Here is a 14,704-nt window from a genome sequence, read left to right as displayed (position 1 = left end):
GGGGGGTTATGCTGTTAGTTAAGAAACACGTAAAATCTAAGGAACTACATCCAGTTGATGTTGTGGACAATGCAGTGTCGAGTCAGTTTGGTGTGACATAAGCACTGGGAAATCAAAATTGAGAGTAGGAGTGTGTTATAGGCCTAATGACTCTGATGAGTATAATAAAAAACTGTACAGGGATATAGAGTGTGCCAGTAAATCAGAGAGTCTTATAATGGGGGATTTTCATTTTCCCGGATATTGACTGGAATTTGTGGGTTGGTCACTCATACACTAGCAAGGCTTTTGTGGATTTATTGGATGATTGTTTTCTACATCAGCATGTCCGGGAGGCAACTGGAGGGAGTAATGCTCTTGATCTGATTATCAATAGTGATTCTTCATGCATTAAGAATCTGCAGATAAAGGAACCACTAGGTGACAGTGATCACAATGTGCTGAAGTGGAATTTACTCAAAGAGTTAACTACCATCAAGAGTAAAGGGAAGGGTTTTTGCTTTCATAAAGGTGACTACGGAGGTTTGAGACAGTATTTAAATTCTATATGGTGGGACCAATTGATGATGTTACCAACAGCAAATTCAAAAGGGAAGCATTCAAAGAATTAATCTTGGAAGCTACAAGGCTTTACATACCAACTGAGAAATAGTGTTTAATGTTTAGGCCTAAATGGATGTCAGATGAACTAATGAGATCATGTGGCAGAGAAGAAAAATGCATGGGATACATATAAATTAATGGGTGACGTGGAAGCCTACTATAGATATAAGCTGGTCTGTAACCAAGTCACAAAGGAGGTTAGGCAGGCAAAGGATGCAAAGAAAAACAACAAAGAGTTCTTTACCTATGTAAACTCTAGAAGGAAAGGGATGACTCAGATTGGTCCACTGGATATCGATGGTTCAACTGTTGATGATCCTGCTCAGGTGGCTAACAAACTAAATGAGTATTTTGTGTCTACATTCACACGTGAGGAGTTATTCAAGGAGGGGAATGCCAGAAGTTTATCAAACTCTAACAGGGAGCTAAGTGATTTTGTTATAAGTGAGAGCAAAGTGGAGGAGAAATTGTTGAAAATAAACAAAGGCACCTGGGGTGGATGGGATCTATCCAGTTATATTAAAGGAGGCAACAAAGGAAGTAAGCAAACCATTAGCCATAATTATGAGAGCTTCTTTGGACTCAGGGGAGGTACCCATGGACTGGAGATGTGCAAATGTGACCCCAATTCATAAAGGAGGATCAAAGGGCGACACAAATAATTATAGACCTGTTTAACATCTGTTCCAGGAAAATTAATGGAGACACTGTTGGATCATCTAGACAAGACTTCAGTTATAGCTCGGACACAGCATGGTTTTGTTAAGGGGAAGTCTTGTCTGACCAATTTGATTGGATACTATGATGTGGTCACAAAGCAACTGGATGCAGGGAATAACTTTGATATCATATTTTTGGATCTTAGAAAGGCCTTTGATACTGTTGCATATGGAAGATTGCTGCACAAATTGGAGCAGTGCGGCATTGGAGGCAAATTGCTGGATGAAGGGATGGTTGAGTGGGAGAAGACAGAGAGTGGTAATCAATGGACACTGCTCTTCGTGGACTAATGCTATTAGTGGAGCCCCTCAGAGTTAAGTGTTGGGTTCATTGTTGTTTTCTGTATTTATAAATGATATTGTTGATGGTATATCAGGCTTAATATCCAAGTTTACAGACAATAGAAAGGTTGGCAGAGTTGTTAATGACAGTATGCTGCTGCAACAGGGTCTAGAAAAGTTGAGCAGATGGATTGAGAGGTAGCAAATGAAGTTTAACATTGACAAATGTATGTAAAGTACTACATATGGGAAGCAGTAACCCCAGAGTAACGTATCAATTCTGTGATACTACACTGACAATGTTCGTGTCAGACGGCACCTGGTATTTCTCCCATCTCCGCTGATACTACACTGACAGTGGTAGAGAATGAAAAGGACCTGGGGTAATTGTGCAGGCAGATATGTTTTTTTAGCAGTGCAGATGGTCTGCAAGAGTAGCTCATAGTGTCTTGTCAGTGATATATACAGGAATTTTTCTAGCAGGGATAAGGAGGTGATTATCCCCTTGTATAAGGTGATGGTCAGGCCACACCTTGAGTACTGTATACAGGTCTGGAGGCCTCATTTTAAGAAGGATGTAGAGCTGTTGGAACGAGTACAGAGAAGGGCAACAAGATTAGTGAATAGAACAAAGGATTGCTCTTACGAGCAACCCTTTGTTCCATTTTGCAGATTACAGTATTTGGAGACTAGGCACCTGCAAGGTGATCTGATTGATGATCTGATTGATCATGCTCAATGCTGATGGAATCCTTCCTCTTGCTCAGAATAATCACCTGAGAGAGCATAAATTCAAATTAAGGAAAGACAGTTGTAGGATAGATGTGTGGACATTTGCCTTTAGCTAGCTGGTAGTTGATTGGTGGAACAGACTTCCTTCTTTTGTTGTGGAAGTTGATAGTCTAAATAAATTGAAGGCTGAGCTGGACAAGTATTTGGAACGAATGGAGGGGTGAAACCGGAATTTTTTTTTGGCTGATGATGCGTAAGCTTGCTTTCTTGCATCGTGTGCCTCTACTAGTACTACATGCAAAATATCAAAGCAGCTTGGATTGTTGATAATATCATATGTATTTGACTCAAAACATCAAAAGTAATGAATTTGTAATCCACATATTTTAAGTTTACTTGCCTTGCATTTCAAAAATGAGAAAGGATTGCAAAATTTTGGTGTAAATTAATTATATGTGAATGCCTTATCATACTATTGAGTTTGGTTTGTATAAAAGTTACGATTAAAAATAATTGTGCTGAAGTCCTTTTGTGGGTACTAAAGAACAGTCAATCCTCGTATAATACATGTTTACACTACACAAATTCGATCATACATGATTTATAAATAGGGGAACGAATTTCCTTATGCATGATTCGCCTTTGTCTTTACAAGAAATGGCAGTCAAACATGAAATCACCCCAACTGAACGCAACATGATAGAAATGAAGAGAAGATTCTGAAAATGTATTTGTGTTTTTATAGCAGTGAAGGGGAAACACATTTCACCATAATAATGTAAAAACCCACACAATTCCAGCTATCAGTATTATCGCAAATGCAGTTAGATCGAGTTTACTACCAGTTTATAGCAGATTCCACTAGCAGAAACACAACTGGAAATTTTTTATTGTTTTATGGTAGTGACCTCCAGAAATGTGCTTTATTAAAATGTGAGCTAGTGAGGTGTTAATAGTGTGTCTCTCTGCCTTTACGTTGTTGTTTATTCATTTGCTACTCATGCGCAGCTTTGTTTATGTGTATCAACCATGCTTCATTTTGTAATTGTGCTTTATTCCCTAAAAATGAGTAAAATACTTAAAAGGAAGTGTCCTGGTGAAGACACTACAGATTCAGAGAGAAAAAGAAAAGAAATATCGATAGACAGAGGCGGACCGGGTCAAAAATTCTTATTGAGGAAAATTTGTAGCAGCCTCATACTAGCATTTATGGCTAAAATCACATCAGCCTCCATCGTCTTCTGGCCTCCAGCCCACTGGGGTTTCCCCGGTAAGGCTTATGGCTAGTCCGCCTCTGTCAATAGAGAAAAAGTATGAAATTGTGAAACACTTTGAGTGAAATGAAAGAACATGTGATATTGCACGTGTTACAGGCCTAAATGAGGCAACGCCGAGAATTAGAAAGAATGCAGAGATCAAGACACCAAGAATTGGAAGAGATGGAACTGCTGTCATCTGTTTGGATAGAAGATCAAACAAAGGACAAGTTTGCTTACGATAGAAACAAAAGCATTAGCAATATTTTATTACTTTTATTTATTGTGTTTGGTAATGTTTTGGTTACAAATGTGTATTCAACGACTTGGGTGGTCGACACCTAACCCTATTTTATCCATAGGGCCTGTTATTTATATTGCATGATTTTGCATTGCATGAGAGTTTCTAGCAACACAACTATCGTGCTATACTAGGACTGTCTGTATTACATTTTTTTTTTTCTGTTTTGTTGATATATTAGAAAAGATTAAAAAATATACATTTTTTTTTCAATATATAGCAATATTTATTTATAACATGTAAATATATTTTGAAAAAATATAGTTACATGTTGGGCAGTCCTTTGTAATAGAAACTATGTTAGTGTTCCTTGAACAGTTCAGTTTTGAGAAATCTAGTCAGCCACTTTTCTTATCTTTAAAAATAAATACTTATAATAATTAAATATTGTAATATAATACTTGTATTATAGTACTGTATTGTAATATAATGTTATATTAATAATTATTATGTATTTATCCATTTGTAAATACTCGTACATTCTTAGATAAAAAGTCACTGTGAATTGTGCTGAACTTGTGTGGCTTAATATTAAACCAGGTATAACTCTCCATTGCTGCACCTCTAATTTGATTTTGAATTTGCAGAGAGGATATGACTATATGTTGATCATGTCCTCCTTGGCAGCGTAGTCCACATTGGTACATTGCTGTCTGCCACTTGTTTGAAGAAGTCTGGGTTTGATTCCTGTCAACGACTGAAGAAATTTCTGAAGTCCTGTTCATTTAAGACTGTAGTTATCCAAATCTGGCAGAGGGTGTAGGGCTTTTTCTGTGAGATATTTTGGGTTTTTTAGCCTGCATCATGCAAATTGGCATGTGAACTCATATTTCTATAGACACAATGAACTTAACTTTATGAGCACACATTAGTGGCCATATATAATGGTATAAGTGTTTAATCATGCTGGTACTCCATAAGTATTGAGAAGTCAAGCAAACAATTCGCACATGTACAATTGCAGTCAAACCTGGTTAGTTCAAAGTACAAAGAACCAAAATATATCCTTTTTGATTTAAACAGGATCAAATATCTGTACAAGATAAGAGCATTGTATTATTAATCAAGAAAATTTATCAGTTACTCTTTTTAACACTAGAATTTTTGCAATTCTCATTTAAAATGTTAATAATCTTTTAGTTTCATCGCGATAGATGATTATGAATAGAGATGATTAACACATTAATTTAGCCAGTATGAGAACGACACCAGCTGTACTGTACTTGGAGAGAAAGTCAAAAAAATTTCTCACATGTAATAATAAAGATTGCTTTTGTTTTAATAAAGAAAGTTTTGTTTTTGCTGTCATTACTTGTTGCAGCTTGATATATACAAGTATACATTGAGTATCCATATCTTGGGATATCATTTGAGGTTTAATACTCGTAATTCATCCAGAAAAGGGTGACATTTCCTCTTTTATCATTAGCACTTTCATTACACTTTGTAACTTAGCACATACTGCTCTTGCTAATTACAGCAACATAAGCTAGTCATACAGTGTTTGCATAAGTCAATGACCTCTAGAAAAGCTTATGGTGGTAGACAGAAAATGCCCAGTGTCCATGTGTAGCTAGAGAATTGTTCATATAAGGTACTATGTATGGAAGAGATTAATCATGGAAGCTGCTTGAGAGGAAAATATTACATACAAGTATACACTTAAATAAATAAAGCATAATAATAAAAATACACTGATTTTGCAGAATGTTAGAATTGTCCATTTTGAATGTAGATCTATGTGATAAAATTTTCATATCTTTTATTTTTTGATGTGGCTGAGAAAAATAGCATTGAAAATGAGAAAAAAGCTCCTAAATTACCTTTTATGCTTATTCTTTTGTGTAAATGTTAACTTTACATCAAGGTATAATTTCACAACTGTAATCAGACATACATTTTTCCAGCTGTACTAGTATCAACCACATAGTGTGGGGACGCCACAGGCTGTTGCTGCACCAGCCAAAAAAAAAAAAATAATAATAAATAAAAAATATATATATTAATAAAATTAAATAAATTAATAATAAAAAATATATGTGGAAAGTAGATAAGAAAATAGACTAATTACGTGCTTCTCTGTTCACATAGGCAACTATCCAGTTGACTGTCATGCCTGTTCTAGTACTCTCTCTCTCTCTCTCTCTCTCTCTCTCTCTCTCTCTCTCTCTCTCTCTCTCTCTCTCTCTCTCTCTCTCACAATCTCACACACACACACACACACACACACACACACACACACACACACACACACACACACACACACACACACACACACACACACACACACACACACACACACACACACACCAGAACTATATAAATAAATATATGGATGGAAAAATTTATTATTTACAGTTAGAGATAATAGTGATCACTGTTGTTTTTTTTTTAAATTCTTTCTGTTATTTTTACATTAATCAAAATGATTGTTTCTCAGGTATGTGAAAAGTGCTTTGAAGAAGCAGTCTTTTAGTATACCAAATGAAGATGTTCACTCATCATTTGTACATTCCTGTTTGCAACAATGGAAACATGTTATTTCATTTTACTCTTTAAGGCTGCTACTTGCTCCAGCTATTGAGACCTTAATTCTTCTGGATCGAATGCTCTTTTTATTTGAAAAAGGTACTTTTATAATTTTAATAAAGTTTGGGAAGTGGCATTTGGCATGCTTTTGATGTAATAATTTCATTTTTTCCTTAGATAAAATTAATATTGTTTGTCTATTCATTTATTTTTATTGTGCAATGAAATTAAGCATTGTAAGTCCCAATGTGGATTGGTGTATTAGGTTTGTAGATGTGTGTGTGTGTGTATGTGTTTGTGTGTGTGGCACATGAAATGTACTATACTCCAGCCACCCAGAAATACCTTGTAAGGAGAAACCCAGCATACTGCTTGAAATTAGCTAGCTACAGTTCAGCTCCAAGTGATGAAAAAATGTCTTTAGATAATAAATACACCCTTACAGATTGTTTATGAATAACTATAAAAGATCAACATACAGACTGTCAGGATCTCTATGTGGATGTTATAGTATTCTGCAGTTCCAAAGTCTCGTTATTAACCTGAGGATAGGATTCAGCAAGAATCTAGAAATGTCGGCAGAGTCATATTTAGTTTGTTATGTGCTTAAGTGTATTATGTTTCCGAATTATGTCTGAGTTTTATGAAACCGAAGTTTCATAAAACTCAGACCTGGTGTTTTCCCTACATAAAATATATTGAAAATATTCTGTGTAATGATTTTCTTTCCAAGCTATAATAATAATAATAATAATAATAATAATAATAATAATAATAATGGGGTCACAATTAGCCCAGTGGTTATGATGCCCAACCACCAATATCATGAACTAGGGTTCGAATCCCATCGCAGGGAAGGTGGTCGCGAAAGTTTAAAATTACTGTTGAGGCAGAGAGTGGTGCCACTACCACCCACCACTGGATCTCAATGCTAAACAGGACCTCCATAGCTGGCCGAAGATGAGTTGTAAAAATATTGAACATACTGCAAGCGTTGTGCAGGATAAAGTCATTCACATTCAGGCCTTAGGCAGAGAGGTTGGTTCGAAAAGTCGGAGACAGCCTCCTTTATGGTTACCACAACTGAAGAGAAAAGCCATCCAGCCCAACCAAGTGGAAGTGCTTCCTGTGTAACTACACCAGAGACCTCCCAGGAGGGAAGAAGAAGCCAATGCATGGAGCATTGACATGAATACATTCATCATGCGAGCATACTATGAAGTAACAAAGCTAGAGACAGACATGATAATATACAGGACGAAACTACACACGACCAACTACAAACAATGAATACAGAAAAGAACTGGAGGGGAACAGCAAGTACAAGAACTGCAACCCAGAGAAACTGAAGTGGAAACAGACAACATTGCAATATCCAGAATAGAAGAAGAGTGGAAGAAAGCCATAGAAGACCTTTAGGGAATGAACCCCACAAAGACCCACACCATACCGAAGCAGAGACCCAACAGAATCCTGTTGTTGTTATTTGGTTTTTAGGAGAATTAGCAACTAAGGCCGTATTGCTCCAGGGATATGCGGTGGTCATTCCCTGACCTTTCCGCATCCTCCATATTTGGTGGTCACCAGCTCGAACCCGGTCTAATCAAGAAGCGTGCTACGCACTGCTGCTCCTGGCTACGGAGGTGCCACAGAATCCTGTGGCAAGTCACAGACCACCTCAGTAGTGATTAATACCAGATTATCTCAACGAAGTAACACTAGACACCATTCAAACAGCCATCAGGATTAAAGGAAGGGAAATCAGGGACCAACATAACACAAAATGCAAAGACAAAGAACCACCAGCCTGGGAAAGAAGGCTACAGCAGAAGAGATAAGAGTGAAGATAGGGCCAACTGACCCAATACCAAAGGGGTAACAGAAGTAAGAAGCTGATCAGAAAATTGAAAGCCAACAAGAAAGAAAACATTCACAGGAAACATGAGACCTATAATCAGAGGTTTGAAGAATACCTTGACAGCCTCCAGAAGAAACTCCTGGCACTTGCCCAGAGGAAAATGGACAACAGGACATTTGATGAAAACCAGAGAGCCTTCTACAGGAAAATCAGACAAGAGGAGAAGGAAAGCAGTAGACAACCCCCTCCCAACCAAAAGGTACTTGAGGAGTTCTGGAGAAATCTGTGCAGCAGTGAATTTAGTGAATTTAGAAATCTGTGCAGCAGTGAATTTAGTGAATTTAGAAATCTGTGCAGCAGTGAATTTAGAATTGTCAGGGTGCATTATTATCTGGGTGAATACCCAGATAATAATGCACCCTGACAATTCCAGAGTCTCTAACTCAAGGAATCATCTACCTGAAGGCTAAGAACAAAGGCACCACAAACCCAGCAAAGTACAGAACAATCATCTGTCTCCCAACTATGTACAAGATCCTGTACCAGCTGTACCCTCCCAACTATGTACCAGCTGCATAACTAAGAAGATTTTAGACCACTTGGAGAACCAGAACATTGTGGTTGAGCAGCAGAAGGGATGTGAGCAGATAAGCAAATGATATAAGGAGAAATTGACCATTGATGCTGCAGTTAAGGAGCAAGCCTGCAAGAAGTACCACAACCTGACGTAGCCGAGTGGTCAGGAGCGAGAGTGCATAGCACGCGTTCCTTGAGTGACTGGGGTTGAAGCCCGTGACTACTAACTACGATAAATATTTGTATTGACAATTTATTGTAAACTCTACTGACTTGGTTGTCGTGCTGGAGTATAAACTGAAATTTTATTTTATTTATTTAACCTACTTCGACTCTGTACCCCATAGCTGGTTGATAGAGACACTGAAGATCTACAAAGTCAAACTGACACTGACTCACTTCGTAGAAGCAACCATAGCAAAATGGAGGACTACCATCATGGTTGAGAATATCATGACCAGACTGATACCCATCTTCCAGGGAGATGCCCTGAGCCAACTATGGTTCTGTCTAGCACTCAACCCACTGTACACCAGGGGTGTCAAACTCATTTAAGCCACAGGCCATTTCCCATATTAGTGTACCTGACGTGGGCTGCACATGACCTACAAACCTTGCAATTGCTAAGCCTAATGATTCTTCTTAATTGCTCACTTGTTGCTGATTGATACTCGCAGCTGAGAATGCACTAATAACTAATTGAAAGGAAATAAAAGTCTGAATAAACAACAGAACGAATTATGAAAAGCAAGTTTATTACAGATAATACAATATATGAGGGAATATACGTGATATTAGGTAATCTAGGCTATTTTGCCAGACACTTGACTTCATTTGCTTGCATCACGCAATTTAGAGTCAAAGATTGAGAAGACAACCTTCACTATGGAAGAAAGATTGGCATCAGTTAGCCTTGATCTGTGGGCTGTTTTGTTAGCTTTCATATGTGAAAACAGTTCACATAAATATGTGCTCCCAAAGTAACATAGAATTTGTGCGACAAACTTTCTTATCTTTAGGTATTTTTGCCCTAAATATGAGTAGATTTTTGGAATCCCAACTTCTCGGTATTTCTCTTTCAAAATTGAGTCATTCTGCAGATCAATTAGTTTCATTTGTATGAAAATGGGAGCTCTCTTGATTAAAAGAAAAAGGACCCGTGAAAAGAGAAAAATCTTCTTGGTGCTCCTTGAAATCTTTAAAGTACCTATCAAATTCATCTTTAATCTTTTCTGTTCTGTCACAATATTTTGAAAAGTTATAACTTTGGCTGATTTTTCAACTGTTCACACAGAAAAGTAAGTCAGATTACCCTCTTTTAATTAATTTTGCCACACAATCAACTTTTTTTTTTGAAAACTAGCCAGTTCATTGTGCATATCTGTAATCAACTGATCTTTCCTTTGTAGTTTGATGTTTAGATCATTTAGGTGACCTGTAATATCCACTAGGAAGGCCATATCTTGTACCCAAGACTGACCCTTCAGAAGCGATACATCCTGACCTTTTATTTCTAGGAACAGTATTATTTCTTCCAAAAGTAAAAAAAATAACCTCTTTAGTACGTTGTGGCAAGACAACCAACGAACCTCTGTGTAGTATGGCAGCCCTTCAAATTCACTTTCCAAATCTTTAAGAAGGAGAGCAAACTGGCAGAGATTCAGTCTTCTGGACTGGATGAAGTTCACAGTTTTGGCCACAGTCTTGAGCACATAGTCCATTTTCAGTATTTTCGAACACAGAACCTGCTGATTACAAAATATAAGAGCAATAAAGCTTAATCTTTCCTACATAAATAATATTTATTTATTTATTTATATTTGTTAAATATAAGAGAACATGTCATACCTTTTTTGTAGGAAAATTCTTCAATCCAACGCTCACATTCAATTGATCCGGTTAATACATTATGTAAAAGGCCCAAGTTAAAAACTCTATATAAACCATTAAAATATTGTTACTTTAACCTGATTTTCTAAAGACTAATCTTGTGTGCAGTTCCCATTATCCACTCACTGCCAAGAAGGAAGAGCAAAGCATAGCTGAAACACACCAACCCACCCAAAACTAAACCAACCAGCAATAAACAGACTGGAAACCAAAGACAATTGTCATATTATACATTAAAATCTTTTTGACTAAACTTCTTTATAAGTGACCAGATTATTTCGGCTGCAATCCATGCTCACAAGAAGTAAAGTAACACTTAATAAAATCCACTCTGTTATAAATTTGAATTCAATTAAAATAAGGAACACGCGACAAGATTATTTTTGTTAACCAATGCAAATAGCATTGGTTAACAAATGCACATATTCACACATGTGCATAAAGGTTCACGAGTCCAAAATAGTGAATGATACGTTTATTGAATTTAATTTAATTTCTAGTGTTTCGGCTATTAAGAGTTTTATGTATTTATTTTGTATATTAATTATACTTGTCTCGTTAAAAAGAAAAACATGGTTCTCCTGGATGGCGTGAAAGGAAAGTTCAGCTTCATCTGTCCTTTTTTGCCCTCACAGATGCCTGGTGTTGTTGAATTCGCATAGAAAGATAATTCTGGGTAGAACCGATGTAAAAAGAGTTGCATTCCCCGCACGCAATGTTATAGACTATATTGGTTCGTTCCATGTTAGAGATTGACGTAGTCTTCCTTATCTTCAATATTGTCTGGAGTTTATTTACAGGCTGTGCCACTATTTTAAATTCCATGTTTTTAAAAATATTAATAAACTGCTTATACCACTGCTGTACATAAGAAACCTTAATAAAATATTTGTGGGTAGTGTTCTTACTAAGTGAAACTGATTCAGATTTTTGTTTCGCCTGGCGTTTAATGCTCCCAATTATACTTAATGAGTATCCCCTGTTCAAAAACCTTGTAGCAAGTTCCCTGAGTTTGTCATTAAGAGCTTCCTGCGTAGAACTATATCTGTATGCATTGTAGACTATATCTGTATGCATTGTAGAATTGGTTGAAAATGATACTCCTTTTATAACTAAAAGGGTGATAACATGAATAATGCAAAAATTTCCGTGTTTGTTGATTTACAGTATATTTTAAAATATATGGTTATCGTTAACTCTTGTTAACGTAAAGTTAAAAAAATTTATAGATTTCTTTCCTGGTTTTTCTTCTTCTAAAGTGTAATATAATATAATATAAGTCTTGTATATATTTTGTTTAAAGAATCCATAAAATTATTAACAATATTTTCTTCTGAAATAACAAGGATATCGTCTAGGTACCTACCATAAAATGTTAAACTGGGAACATACAGATTTAAATATAATTGTTCAATATTGTTAAGGTAAATTTCTGTGACTAGACCACTCAAGCTCAGTCCCATAGGAAAGCCAAAAATTTATCTATAAATTGTTAGATTGAAAATCAATATAATAAGAAATCCGATTAAATGAAATATTTCGGTTTTTGGAAACTTGGTTTTATTCAACATGGAATTACTGTTAATCAAATCCTATAAATACATAAAACTTTTAATTGTAGAAAAAAATACATAAAACTCTTAATAGCCAAAACACTAGAAATGAAATTAAATTCAAATTTGAGAAACGTACTTATTTGCTATTTTGGATTCGTGGACCTTTATGCGCATATGTGAATAATTCTATTTGCATTGGTTGACAAAAATAATCTCATCACGTGTTCCTTATTTTAATTGAATTCAATTTTATAACAGAGTGGATTTTGTTAAGTGTGTTACTTTACTTCTTGTGAGCACGGATCGCAGCAAAAAGTGGTTTAGTCAAAAAGATTTTAATGTATAATAATGACAATTGTCTTTGGTTTCCAGTCTGTGTATTGCTGGTTGGTTTTTAGTTTTGGGTGGGTTGGTGTGCATCAGTTACGCTTTGTTCTTCCTTCTTGGCGGTGAATGGATAATGAGAACTGAATGCAAGATTAGTTTTTAGAAAATTGGGTTAAAGTAACAGTATTTTAATGGTTTATATCACGTTTTTAACTTGGGCCTTTTACATAATGTATTAACTGGATCAATTGCGTTGGATTGAAGAATTTTCTTGCAAAAAGGTATGAGTTGTTCTCTTTTATTTAACAAGAACCTGTTGATGAATAATGCAGTGGAAAGATTGCAATTTTTGTTTGTCCGGATATTCGTCCTTCAGTTTTGCTTCTAGTGTTGATACAAATTCTTTGACTTTGCCTGTCATGGCTGGAGCACTATCGGTAGTCACAGCCACGGATCTCTTGAGAGAAAGCTTGTATTTCTCCAGAATGCTCCATAGAGCTTCACAAATGTCTTCCCCAGTAATAGTTCCATGGATGGGAATCATTTCCAAAAACTCTTCAGTTACTTTCAAATTGTCATCGCAGCCTTGAAGAAACAATGCAACTTGTGCGATGTCTTGAATATCGTTACTTTTGTCAAGTGCAATTGAAAAACATTGAAACGTTGTGGATGCTTTCTGCAGTTGTTCACGCAAGTTGTCTGCTATCTCGGTTATCCTTTCAGCCACTGTGCTTCTTGACAATGAAATTTCTTGGAACACTTTCACATTTCCTGGACAGGCGTTTTCAGTCGCTTTTATCATGCATTCCTTAACCATGGAGCCTTCACTGAAAGGTTTGGAATGTTTTGCCAGTAAATAGCTGATTTCATAACTGGCTTTCACTTGCTTCATTAATTTTTTTTTTAATTACATTTTGCTGCCTTTGAAGTGAGTTCTTTAAATCCTTTAGTTTTTCTTCTCTTAATTTACCCTCAAAGCAGGAAAATTTTTCTTTGTGAATTGTATCATAGTGTCTTTTAATGTTGTACTCTTTGATGACACTAATCGATTCATTGCAAATAATACACACAATTTTACCTTTTACCTCTGTGCAAAAGTAACTCAATTCCCATCTTTCCTGGAATTGTCTCCCCTCATCAACAACCTTTCTTTTCTGGTTGGCTTGGAAAGTAACATTACGTCGTAATCACGTGTATATAAGTCACAGCACAAAATTGTTTGCTTACTGACTTTATTAAATAGAAACAGCAACACAAATATTAGCTCACTCGCATTACGATATAACAGACTCGAACAGTATGAAATCCGCAGTAAAACTGTCAGTACACAAAATGATGTGTACTGACAAAATGTCAGTACGCTTAAATAGGCAATGGAAAATTCTGGAAATTGCACGATCACTGAAAGCATTAGACAGCAGTGGAAAGCGGTAGAAACGTATTTTAGAAATGTCGGTATTTTCCATGGAGGTGGCATGGGCTGCTGGTTTGACACCCCTGCTGTACACCCTCTCTCTCACCTGATGTACATGGATGACATCAAACTCTATGCCGCAACTAAGAATCAACTCCAACAGCTACTCCAGATCACTCAAGATTCAGCACTGACATCAGGATACAATTTGGCCTAGACAAATGCAAGATCCATGGATTGCATCAAGGACATCCAGCAGACGAAACTACCAGCTGAAGACCAGTGAAGAGATTGAAGCTATGGCAGAGCGAGAGACAGAAATATCTGAGGATGATGCTGGCCCACTAGTTGGAATGTAAGAAGATCAAGGCCTGCTTCACTGAGAAATACCATCAGAATAAGAAGCTAGCTAAAATCAAAGCGCAATAGTGGGAACATGTTCACAGCCATAAACATTTATGCAATTCGAGTACTAACATACTCTTTCAGAATCATAAATTGGACCAACACCAAGCTGGAGGATGTTGTTGTTGAATTTAACGACACATAGGCTGCTAGGGCCATATTGTGTCTTTCTAATGGTGATGTTGTTGTTGTTGTTGTTGAGTTTAATGACACATAGGCTGCTAGGGCCATATTGTGTCTTTCTAATGGTAAATAT

General features: G+C 36.4%; 2 protein-coding genes across 2 annotated transcripts in view; one reads left to right on the top strand and one right to left on the bottom strand.

Moving 5' to 3' along the window:
• The window catches only part of LOC150081639 (methyltransferase-like protein 25B), a 118,559-nt gene extending 107,161 nt beyond the window's left edge, over positions 1 to 11,398 (top strand). Inside the window, exons 10-11 of the mRNA XM_090380274.1 lie at positions 6,334 to 6,521; positions 11,313 to 11,398. Coding sequence (XP_090236400.1) covers positions 6,334 to 6,521; positions 11,313 to 11,398 — 274 coding nt within the window. The remainder of the gene's footprint in view (positions 1 to 6,333; positions 6,522 to 11,312) is intronic.
• Positions 11,399 to 12,927: 1,529 nt separating this feature from the next.
• On the bottom strand, positions 12,928 to 13,521 carry LOC150081638 (general transcription factor II-I repeat domain-containing protein 2-like). Its single transcript, XM_090380273.1, has one exon. The coding sequence runs from the start codon at positions 13,519 to 13,521 to the stop codon at positions 12,928 to 12,930; it is 594 nt and encodes a 197-aa protein (XP_090236399.1).
• Between the last annotated feature and the right edge of the window lie 1,183 nt (positions 13,522 to 14,704).

Source organism: Mastigoproctus giganteus, chromosome 8 (assembly GCF_048544385.1).
Source record: "Mastigoproctus giganteus isolate SK-2022 chromosome 8, ASM4854438v1, whole genome shotgun sequence".
NCBI lineage: Eukaryota > Metazoa > Arthropoda > Arachnida > Uropygi > Thelyphonidae > Mastigoproctus > Mastigoproctus giganteus.
This window is presented reverse-complemented; position numbering and strand designations above follow the sequence as displayed.

Excerpts from the sequence above, each read along its gene's own strand:
- LOC150081638 (XM_090380273.1), bottom strand. The coding sequence starts at position 13,521 with ATGAAGCAAGTGAAAGCCAGTTATGAAATCAGCTATTTACTGGCAAAA.